Genomic DNA, 12,183 nt, shown 5'->3' with positions numbered 1-12,183 from the left:
AACCTTTGGTTATTCGCTGATGGTCGCCAGAGAACCATGATGACAAAGAGGATCATGGAGAATAGCAACCGCCAAATGGCATCATCCACCCACAGCTCCCGCCAATCCTACCAAAAGGGGAGAAAAAACTTATATATTAATATATCATCTTAACCAGCTGTTCGCAAAGTCCTTTGCAAAGAACAAGAACCACTTATTTATTCATTCAGCTTATATTTACTAAAAGGGCCGGTTATGTGCTAATAAGCACTGTGCCACGTGCTTAGGATACAAAGTAAATGAACCTAATTTCTTTCCTTGTAGTGTTTACTAAAGAAAAAGGCACTAAGCAGACAGAGTACCTGTCAATGCTTCATTATAGCTGAGAATCTTTAGGGAAGGGTTTTTAAACAAGGTAAGAGAAAATAATATCAGATTGTTATTTTTTAATAATTTTCACTTCTATTTATTTAATTTTACCAAAATAGAGCTTTAGCTCCCTCCAAAGAAATGTTACTGGCCATATTCTTTGTGCCCAGATCTTAAGGACATGGTTTTTACTCAGATCAGCATTATTCACACAAACTTAATGCTTAAGACTCTGGATTTCTTGTTTGAGAATCTTCAGTTAAGGCAAGATTGGGTTATGAGAGTCTCTGGTTATCATTTATAAAATTCTCTTGAACTACTGGTATATATCATATATGGTATATATAAAATACTCAGGAGGAGAGAAACATTCTAACTCCCAGAATGAAGACCTAACCCTAATTTTTTATAAAATGCAAACCTTACCACTGTCATCAACATAACTGTCTGTGTACAACAAACGGTACACTGTTCCTAAATGTATGTTGTTTGTTAACTCACCGACTGACAAGTCACTATCCTGAACTTCATGGTTGTCCAGATGATAAACACAATAGATGCTAAAAAAATAGAAAAAACAAACCTGGTCAGTGTGAATGCTGGTTTATATCCCCCATTACATCCTTCAATTCTGGTTAAGTGGAATCTCACACATCCTGAACCCCCAAACATGATCACCACACTTTGTTATTTTAACATACTTATTCAATACAAAACTACTTAACTACTCGATATAAGGCCCACGATATGTACTCTTGTCAAAAATTTCTGTACTTAAAGAGTAGTATTGTTTAGTATCTAACTACTTCAGTAACCCTGAGAACTGGAAAAGACAGTAGTGAAAATATGGCTTTTCCCAGCAATATCAATAATTTTTTCCCCTTCCTTTATCCTTAATATTGTAAATGTTAATTTTTTTGTTAGCCAGTCAAATGGGGGGAAAGGGTTGATAAAATGACTGTAAAACAAACACAACTGTTGGTTCCAGTCATAGGCCAGACCTCACTATACTGGTTACAAGAGCCAAAAGGCAAAAAATAAGCCTACTTTGGCTATGGTCTACCTAATGCCTATATTTTACGCATGCTTAGTAACAGACGTGGAAGGAATATAAAGGCAGCATATCCTGACCTAAAATTCTATAACAAGGAAGTATTAATTAATGTCTTCTAAAATAAATATGAATGCTATATGGCACTGAAACTAACTTGCCTCAAGAAAAAAGAATGAATACAGGACAGAGATATACTAAGAACTATATAAGAAAGTAAATGCCATTATTCTTCATCTATTATACTTAAACTAAGTGATTCTCAATCTCTTCTGAACCACAGACCCCTTGGAGAATAACAAAAGCTAAAGACCCCTTTCCTAAGTAAAATGCACAAAACTCTTCTATGTAATTTTAAAGAGCCCACCTATGACCTCTCGGGTTAAGAATCTCTACTCTAAAAGGATCCCGTTTAAACATCAGGAAGACTTACCTGCCACTGCCAAGATAAGTGTGTTGGTGAAATGTCGATACAAAGAGAGTTTTACGATGTTCCTCCTAAGTTTTAATAGCTTCATTGTTTGAGTCAGGCTGATAAATATGTGTTTGAAGGTCAAGGAAATCAACATTCAGAAAAAAACAATAAGCTAGTAAATTAATTCTCAAGTTTCTCTGAGGATCTTATCTTAATGATAAGAGGCCTTACAGCTTGCTTATTCTCAATCTCACAAACACTCCCAGGCCTCACCATGATTAATAGGAAAGTCTTCATTTTCAATGAGATACTGAAGAGAAGATAAAACCAGGATAAAAGGAGAATGGAAAAAGAAAAAAAAAGAAGAGAAAAATTATTAAAAATTGAGAAATTAAGATAGGAAGCAGCTTTCTAGAGAAAAAAAAAATGAAAATGAAAATGAAGACAAATGGAAGAAAATGAAAATGAGTCTCAGGCAAGGGAATAGGAGTCAGCATTATTTTCTCTCTTCCTCTAAGGTTAAGTATCTCTGTTCTCACTGTCCCAGCTAATCCAGCCTAGGGTCATAAATACTTATGACTACAACCTTCTACAGTTCTACACTTAGATTCCTTGTGTAATATTAAGAAAACTACCATCCGCTGCTAGATTGATCCTGAATTAAAAGGATGGTACAATTACAATTGGCTGAGTATTCCAGGCAATTGGCCTCTAAAAGTAATGACTTTCCATTTTCAGAACATTATTCCCAAGGAGGAGTTGCCACAGAAGACAGAAGGGGAACTGATGACTACTAAAGAGGATAGCTGCCCTCATGTCCAACTTTCAGAATGAATAGACACAACAATGAGTGAGCTGGAGCTTGGTCTGTGCTTTGACAAATATCTAGCTGCTACCTAAACACTGCGTTATCTAACTGTTTGGTCTTGTCCCACTTTCCTCTTCATTCCTCCCAATATTTATAGAGGTTCACAAAGCACACTTGAAAGATACTGATGTAGGAAAGCTTGATCATTTGAACCAAAACACTTTAATTTCAAAGATCTTTGATAAATGACAATCTACTTAAATTCATAAAATTATTTTTTTTATATTCAGCCTTTTATGACATTGGTTTATTAAGACAATAATATTGCACAATTATACCTAGGAGCATATAAATAAAAACCAAAAAAAAAAAAAAAGACAGAAATCCCAAAACTCAAGTCCTTCATTCAATAGGCCAAATCTCTAATAAATAGTATTTATTTTTAAGAAGCAGGAGAAAAAGAAATTTGTCTGTTGTGTGCTGGTTGACTTCACCTGTAAATGAATCAATATTTACTTCAAAGAGTGGAAGCCTTCAGACAATTCCAAGTCACCTTCTGAACAGGGGTTCAAAACATTTGACCTGTAAGGACTTAAATCTGCTAAACTCATACAGAATTTTAAGAGTCAAATAACCTTATGGAGTTTCAAAACCATATTTTAAGAATCAAACTTTTTTCATAGTTTTCAAAGCATTTAATATTCCTAGAGGCTGAAAGAAATGGCAGAGCAGCCAGTTACTCTAACACTAAGTGGGATGCACAAATTAGTCCAAAATCAAAGTTCATTTTTTAAAAAAGGAGGAGAGGTAGGTGTAAAAAGTAAATAAATAAAAGGAAAGCCAGAAGTTTGTATTTTGTGCTCAGATACAGTCACTGATTTCGGATGCAATTTGAAAAATTAAGAACAAAACAAGAAAACTGCTTACCTCAGGCCTCAGGTTGTTAGACTGAAAATTCCCTAATCCCAGACTAAGGAGTAATCAACAAAACCGGTTTAAAAAAAAAAAATCCTTTACAGAAAGATCATGTTCTCCAAAAGGAGAAAATGGATGGCCATCAAAATAGCCAATGAGAAGGATATCCACCAGCAAAGGGCAGTGTCTAGGAAAGCCAAGGGGATAAAGGCCAAGGAAGCAAGATCAGTCTGGGCCTGCAGACAAAGAAAAAGAGATGGTGAAAAAACAGATGTCCAGAGAGTCATAGAGAAGAAATCAGCACATGATTCTGCATTTATATAATCAGCTGGAGTGATTTTTGCATTTGAACTGAAAGAAAACAAAGTGGAGTAACACGTGGCACCTACACCATTCTTCCCTTCTGATAAACCATCATGCAGAACATACAGCTGTTAGCACTTCACACAGCCTGTTGACTACAATCTCAACACAGTGAAATATGTTGCTAACTAATAAGGGACAACCAGCATAGAGTTCTTAGCATATTAAGATCCACATTAAGAAGTGACTATACCAAAAACGTTATGGCAGTATATGCTCCCATCCCAACCTATCATTTCCCATCATTTTGATTTTGGCTGTAAATCAAAGACCCTTTTCACATTCAAAACTTTCTGCATCATTTATATACTAAGAATTACTGGTTTCTAGAATTGTATACAATGTATTTTACGAAAAAAGCTCATCTCAAAATAAGATGTAAGGCAAGTAAGTATCTGTCCCCAAAATTATGCTGCTTGTTTTCCTAAGTTTAAGATACTATTTACTTATTCAATCCTAATTACTCAAATCACCAGGGCATTATTGAAAGGATATCCATAAAATAATACAGGCATCAATTGCTGAGAGGGCCAGGTTTATTATCAAAGTCAAGGGATAAGAAAAATACTACAGTAGTAGGAGAAAGAAAATGAAATTGACAGAGGGTTAAAGTTGCTGAAAGTCTAAGAAAATTACATACAGAGGACAGTGCAACTTGAAAACCAAATGTGCATCCACAGTGTTTCATTTGTTGCAAAACTTACTAAGCTCAGTTTAATTGAGAGAAAAGTTTACAGCATTTACCATCTTTAATCTGACAATTTATAACAGAGAGTAATGACCTAGGGAGGCCCACTTCTTCAAATTAAACCAGCTCTAACATAAATTTCTTTATCATATATCTCAGTGCTTTGGTTTTCATCCCTGATAAAGGCATAATTATGGAATTCTCAATAATTATATAAAACATAATCAGTTCAATTTTAAGAAACCTCTGAAATGCACGTCTTGGTTAAGCAAAGAGCACTGTCACTTTAAAACAAAAATTAGATTAACCAGAAAATGCATGATTACAATGCTTGTCACTTATGCAAGAATGGAGCCCACTGCTCCATTGCTGCTTCCCATTGAGAACTAGTAAATAAGTAGTAATTTGGGGGCAGGTGGGAAAGCATTCACTCCTCATCATACATTAAATTTCTAAAGCTCTAAGAGATTAAAAAGAAAAATAAATTATACATACGTTTTGGAAACCAGAGCCCAAAGGTGACTTAGAGGAAAACAGTAAAGAAGCCCACAGACACTTCTAATTAACTTCAAGGCAAAAACAAAATGATCACAAAATGGAGAATGATCACAAAAAATCAGATTGAGCAATACTGACCCCAGTAACTCTGAGGACCCCTTCCATGCCAGAGAACAAAAGATAAAGGGCCCCTGCTACCACAACCTTGTGAAGAGTGACTCCAAGGCGAGGCCTAAAGAGGAAGAAAAGAGATAGCTGAGTACAAATGCAACAAACCCCAAGACAAGCTAAGTAATAGAAACTCATGTTGATTAACACAGGCTAACAACTTAACAGAGATAAGCCAGACATACTTGATCTACCCGAAAAAAAACCTCAAATAGATGTATGGTTTTAAATCAAGACAGTAAACACTAGAACTTGAGATCCAGTCCCTTATCACTAAATTTTTCAAAACCTTTTTATTATAGAGAATCCTGAAATATATTCAATAGTATAATGAACCCCTATAAACCCATTATCCACCTCCAAAAGCCATCAACCTACAACTAATCCTGCCTCATGAACATCTCATCCACTTTCCATCCCCCATATTATCCTGATACAAATCCTAGAAATCTTACCTTTTATATATATGTATTTCTGTATATTTTAAACAGATATGGACTTTGAAAAAACATAATAACAATATCATTATCAAATCTAAAATTTTTAACAGTTCTTTAATATAGCCAAAATCTTATTAAAACTCATTAAATAGCCTGTTATTATGCTCAAAATTCAACAAAATATGAAAAGTCTGAGTAGCTTCAGTGTCATCCGAGGAAAAATCTTAGACTCTTGAAATTCAAAATACCTTTTATACCCATGGCTGATTCATGTCAGTGTATGGCAAAAACCACTGCAATAAAGTAATTAGCCACCAATTAAAATAAATTAATTAAAAAAAAAAATACCTTTTAATCGAAATATACATTTTAACAAGACCCCAAGATGATTCATTAGAGCATTATAGTGTGAGATGCACTACCTTAAATCATGTCTACCTAAGCCTTACCAATGCCTATTCTTACATTTTGTTACATGCTAGAAAAACTGCAAATGGACAGGAATTTATCTCCCCACTGGTATTATCTTAGAAATCCAGAATGTTTCCTGGCCTACAGGAAGCAACCACATGCATTAAACAAATAAATAAATTGCAAAAGTGAGAACCCCAATCCCATTTAAAGCAAAACTCTCTTAAATAAACGAATAAATTTTAAAAATTAAGGTCCCCCATTTCTTTAATTCCACTTAAAGCAAAACTCCTTGAAAATAACTACCTATAAAGGAAAGTTATGACCAACCTAGATAGCATATTAAAAAGCAGAGACATTACTTTGCCGACAAACGTCTGTCTAGTCAAGGCTATGGTTTTTCCAGTGGTCATGTATGGATGTGAAAGTTGGACTGGGAAGAAAGCTGAGTGCCGAAGAATTGATGCTTTTTAACTGTGGTGCTGGAGAAGACTCTTGAGAGTCCCTTGGACTGCAAGGAGATCCAACCAGTCCATTCTAAAGGAGATCAGCCCTGGGTGTTCTTTGGAAGGACTGATGCTAAAGCTGAAACTCCAATACTTTGGCCACATCATGCGAAGAGTTGACTCATTGGAAAGACCCTGATGCTGGGAGGAATCGGGGGCAGGAGGAGAAAGGGATGACAGAGGATGAGATGGCTGGATGGCATCACCGACTCAATGGACATGCTGCTGCTGCTGCTGCTAAGTCGCTTCAGTCGTGTCCAACTCTGTGCGACCCCATAGACGGCCTCCTACCAGGCTCCTCTGTCTCTGGGATTCTCCAGGCAAGAACACTGGAGTGGGTTGCCAGGGAGTTGGTGATGGACAGGGAGGCCTGGCGTGCTGCGATTCATAAGGTCGCAAAGAGTTAGACACGACTGGGCAACTGAACTGAACTGAACTGATACCTAATTCCTCTCCCCTATTTAAAAGAATTCCTCCTATTTTTTCTTAAACTCACTCCAATCGAGCTTTCTGTTCTGCTCCTCACCAAAACCATTCTTATTTAAGGTCACTAATATCATTCATGTAGTTTAAAGCCCATGTTCACATCTCAATCCTCTTACTTGACACAATTAATCACTCCCTTCTCGAAACAGTCTTTAGCTTCGTCTCCCACTTCACTGGTCACTTCTATATTTCCTCTGCCCTGAAAAAACCCTGAAGCTGGGGAAGATTGAAAGCAGGAGGAAGAGATGAAAGAGGATGAGATGGCTGGATGGCACCATCGACTCAACGGACGTTGAGTCTGAGCAAACTCTGAGATGGTGAAGGACAGAGAAGCCTGCTGTGCTGCAGTCCATGGAGTTGCAAGAAGTTGGACATGACTGAGTAACTGAACTACAACAATTCTACTTCACTTCGTTGACTTCTAAATAATAATAGTTCAAGGGATCAATCCTTTGACCTCTTTATATACACTCACTTCCTTGATGGTCACATCCTATCTCAAGGCTTTAAATAACATCATCTGACCTGTCTCTTGAGAAACCAGTATGCAGGTCAGGAAGCAACAGTTAGAACTGGACATGGAACAACAGACTGGTTCCAAATAGGAAAAGGAGTACGTCAAGGCTGTATATTGTCATCCTGCTTATTTAACTTATATGCAGAGTACATCATGAGAAACGCTGGGCTGGAAGAAGCACAAGCTGGAATCAAGATTGCCGGGAGAAGTATCAGTAACCTCAGATATGCAGACCACACCACACTTATGGCAGAAAGTGAAGAGGAACTAAAAAGCCTCTTGATGAAAATGGAGGAGGAGAGTGAAAAAGTTGGCTTAAAGCTCAACATTCAGAAAATTAAGATCATGGCATCTGGTCCCATCACTTCATGGGAAATGGATGGGGAAACTAGTGGAAACAGTGTCAGACTATTTTTGGGGGCTCCAAAATCACTGCAGATGGTGACCACAGCCATGAAATTAAAAGACACTTATTCCTTGGAAGGAAAGTTATGACCAACCTAGATAGCATATGAAAAAGCAGAGACATTACTTTGCCGACAAACGTCTGTCTAGTCAAGGCTATGGTTTTTCCAGTAGTCATGTATGGATGTGAGAGTTGGACTGTGAAGAAAACTGAGCACCGAAGAATTGATGCTTTTGAACTGTGGTACTGGAGAAGACTCTTGAGAGTCCCTTGGACTGCAAGAAGATGCAACCAGTCCATCCTAAAGGAGATCAGTCCTGGGTGTTCTTTGGAAGGACTGATGCTAAAGCTGAAACTCCAATACTTTGGCCACTCATTGGAAAAGACCCTAATGCTGGGAAGGATTGGGGGCAGGAGGAGAAGGGGACGACAGAGAATGAGATGGCTGGATGGCATCACCGACTCTATGGACATGAGTTTGAGTGAACTCCAGGAGTTGGTGATGGACAGGGAGGCCTGGCGTGCTGTGATTCATGGGGTTGCAAAGAGTCAGACACGGCTGAGCTACTGAAGTGAACTGAACTGATGCCCTGACTGCCAAATTTATCTCTCTGCCCTAATTTTTTCCTCCGACTTCCCTCGTTCGGATATCTGAACTCTTAATCCTGGCTCTACTCCAAATTATTCCACCTAAAATCTTCCTGAACTCAGTTAATGTCACTTCCATCCTTCTACTTGCTTAGGGCAAAACATTAATCGTTGGCATCATCCCTGATTCGTTTTTTTCATATCATATATTTGCTCTATCAGCAAAGTCCATTTTCTCCATCTTCAAAATATAAAAGAATCTGACCACATCTTAGTATCTCTTCCCCTGGGTGTATATATAGTTCTTTCACTAACCTGGATCTTTTCTTAAATGTCACTAAGTGAAGCCTTCCTTGACCACCATAATTATAATTTCAAGTTCCCCCTCCTGGTTAGAACTTTCTATACCCTTTCCCTGCTTTATCTGCTCACTGACACATTAGATTTTTCACTCAAATACCTTTGTCTGTGCACCAGCCCCCCCATAAATGTAAGCTCCAAGTCTTTTGTTTTCTTGCTGTATCCCTAGGACCTAGAACAAAGTCTAATATATAGAAGGCACCCAAGAACACTCTTCCTATTCAAAAAATCTGATTTTCAAGAATATTTTGGAAGAGTAAAGACAATAAGTTTACTCTAAAAATTTGATGTTTCAATGTCATTTGCTAAATTGCAGGTTTCCTGTAGATGCTCCTTGAATTCTAACCAGTGAAATCAAACACTAAGGTTTTTCCAACTTCTGCGAATCTACAAAATTTCAGATGTTTTTGACTTCATACCTATCTCTTATATAAACTCTTTCAGAACTACACTGAGAACCTGAAACACTGTTTCAATTTAATCAGCATTTTAATTTGCTCTTCCGTATAGGAAGACAACACTTAAAGGCAATACTTACTTGACTATGCCATATCCCAGACTGACTATGATGACCAGGGTTCGAGCCAGTGAGCGTTTAACTGCAGAAAGCAGCTCTGCAAGGATTAGGGCACCCTGGACTGTGAGAAAGAAAAAAACAGAGAAACACTGCAGCATGTAATCCAAGTTTGGGAAAAGGTGCAATTGTAGACCCAAAATGTAGATTTCTAACATTCTTCAGAACAAACACTGACATCAGTCCTACTTGAAAAGAATACCGATTCTGCCAATGTTTACCAGTAGAAGCTGATATTATTTAGGATCTTCCTCATGTGGATAGTAATCTGGGTGTGTCAATTTACTTTCCCTCTCCACCTCCCACATCACTAAAACCTCAGAATACCTTACCCTATTTGAATAATTTATAGCATCTAAGGAGAATTCCTCCCATTAAAAAAAAAAAAAGTGTGAAATACAGCACAGAAAACACAAACACAGAATTTTCAACTCTTTTTTACATCTATTATTTTCAAGCCATTTCAAAGACTAGGGAAAGATCTAATTAGTATATCTTACAATAACGGTTACTAATAATTAAATGAAAAAATAATTATATGTATGGTCTGATGAGAGAACTGAAGCTATCAAAAAACACTTCAGCACAAAACAATTTCTATCATTATCTGTTCACCTTATTAAACCACAAATACTCTTCTATTTTCACGGTATTATTATATTTTACCAAATAGATACCACCCCCACACCTCTAAGGTAGCTTTGAAATCAAGATGTGTCTTACAATCAATGGCATCTTACAATTAAATTAGTAGTATTTACTTTCTTTCTTATTTCTTAGATGCATGTAATAATGGTACCTTAAAAATCAACAGCAACTAAGATTCAATGATGGTTGAATTCCCAAAATGGCCACTACCGTTTCAACATTTTTTAGTATATTTCAATAAAATTATTCTTAAATCTTCCCTGGTGGCTCAGACGGTAAAGTGTCTGCCTACAATACGGGAGACCTGGGTTCAATCCTTAGGTCAGGAAGATCCTCTGGAGAAGGAAATAATAACCCACTCCAGTACTCTTGCCTGGAAAATCCCACAGACGGAGGAGCCTGGTAGGCTACAGTCCATGGGGTCGCAAAGAGTTGGATATGACTGAGCGACTTACCATACCTTACTCTTAAATTACTGACACTACAAGTTAAGAGATTAAAAACAATGTCACAATCACAGTGATTCTGCTTAAGTTGTTATCATAATCAAGTAACTAAAAAGCTACATCTACTTAATGAGTGCTGACCTTGGGAAAATTGTTCTTTAGTCTCACCTACCAATCACTCACAAACTGTCAAACATTTTTCGGTACATACCAGATTCTCCTTTGTATCGGATGTTTTGAAATTCTGCATAGAAGACGGCTTTCTCAAGCATTCCCAGAAAGATGACAGCACCGATCCAAAACTGGATTCTCAGGAGATCTCTCCAATAGCAAGCAGACCATGCCAGCCACAGAACACCAAACAGGACATATACAATACACATCACCATGAAAAACTGTCATCCAAGTGGGTAAAAGAAAAAAAGAAGGATTAGGGCCAAGAGCCAATTTAGAATCTACACATAGTCCTAACATATTATAAAAAATATACATATTACACCTTCTACTTAAAAAATTTTTATTTATTTCTGTGAAGTTCAATACTAAGATGAAAAAATTGTCTCCTCTTGGGCAGAGGGAGACTGCCTCAGGACTTGTCATCAAGAGTGACCACTCTTCTGTATCAAAAGGTTTTTTTCAGCTCACAATCAAAAATTATTTAAATGAAGACAACACAGAGAGCCTGCTGAAGGCTATGAAACACCAAAGTGGGAAAACTATAAAAGTACAAGGGAAAAACAACAATCATGAACAAAAAGAAACCTGAAAACAGATTAAGGATGTTTTCAGACAGACACAACTGAAAAGGAGAAAGCATCATCATTTAGTCATACTAAGTGGGATCAGAAACTACAGAGTTTTTTAAGTACTCCATTTTGGATCTAAGAGATGTCAAAAGTGAATCAGGTACTCTCCAACTCTAAAATTCTCCAAGTCATTGACTTCTTCCTTTTATAAATGAGAAAACGAGCCATGGAGGGGTTCACTGACACTCCCAAGATCACATTCTAGTAAGAAGTACAGAACTACAAGCAGTATTTTCTGAACTGTTCAGGAACAAGTCTTTAATACTGCCTCAAAACAAGTTAAACACATTTAATGTTGAGGTTAAAGAATTTAAGTTCACTTACAATCATCAGTGGGTATTCTTCAAGCGTGAGGTATTCATAGGGACCTTTCACTTCAACAGTCACTGCCAAAACACAGTCCTCAGAATTAATGTAAAGGATGAAAAAATTAAACAGAAACATCATCTGATATTTGTTTGATGAAATTAATGAAAATTCCATTGGGTAATTTACTTTTAACCATTTCAATCATGAAGTGCTCTGATGGTTCATGCTGTGTCCTGCACAGGTCTCTGGCTCCATCACCATTTTTAGTAGAAAAGTCCTCTGTTCTCATACTCATGTCCTTTAAAGACCAAGATGAATGTATTTCATCCATAAGGCCTGGTGAGCTGCCCAACTGGAACTATTCCTCATCTCCTCTAAACTCCAAACATACTTCACATATGCTTTTTCTTACATCACTAACATGCTTTGCAA

The 12,183-nt window shown here is 37.1% G+C and overlaps 1 protein-coding gene across 14 annotated transcripts in view; it reads right to left on the bottom strand.

The window, feature by feature from the left end:
- TMEM87A (transmembrane protein 87A) overlaps nt 1-12,183 on the bottom strand; it is a 38,870-nt gene that overhangs the window by 11,863 nt on the left and 14,824 nt on the right. For 6 of the 14 annotated variants that reach the window (XM_086321743.1, XM_086321758.1, XM_086321747.1 and 3 more), the window contains 8 exons: nt 11,767-11,828; nt 10,848-11,031; nt 9,507-9,606; nt 5,225-5,318; nt 4,396-4,467; nt 1,833-1,941; nt 850-908; nt 4-107 (listed from right to left, as the gene is read on the bottom strand). In XM_086321743.1, coding sequence (XP_086177869.1) covers nt 4-107; nt 850-908; nt 1,833-1,941; nt 4,396-4,467; nt 5,225-5,318; nt 9,507-9,606; nt 10,848-11,031; nt 11,767-11,828 — 784 coding nt within the window. Of the gene's footprint in view, nt 1-3; nt 108-849; nt 909-1,832; nt 1,942-3,704; nt 3,774-4,395; nt 4,468-5,224; nt 5,319-9,506; nt 9,607-10,847; nt 11,032-11,766; nt 11,845-12,183 lie in introns of all 14 variants that reach the window. The other 8 variants (XM_086321752.1, XM_086321753.1, XM_086321754.1 and 5 more) reach the window with 3 other exon arrangements.

The sequence above is a fragment of the Bos grunniens genome, chromosome 10 (genome assembly GCF_055505025.1).
Source record: "Bos grunniens cultivar Pamir isolate PY7600 chromosome 10, Bosgru_T2T1.0, whole genome shotgun sequence".
NCBI lineage: Eukaryota > Metazoa > Chordata > Mammalia > Artiodactyla > Bovidae > Bos > Bos grunniens.
The sequence above is the reverse complement of the archived record's forward strand: the minus strand, read 5'-3'. Positions and strand labels throughout refer to the sequence as shown.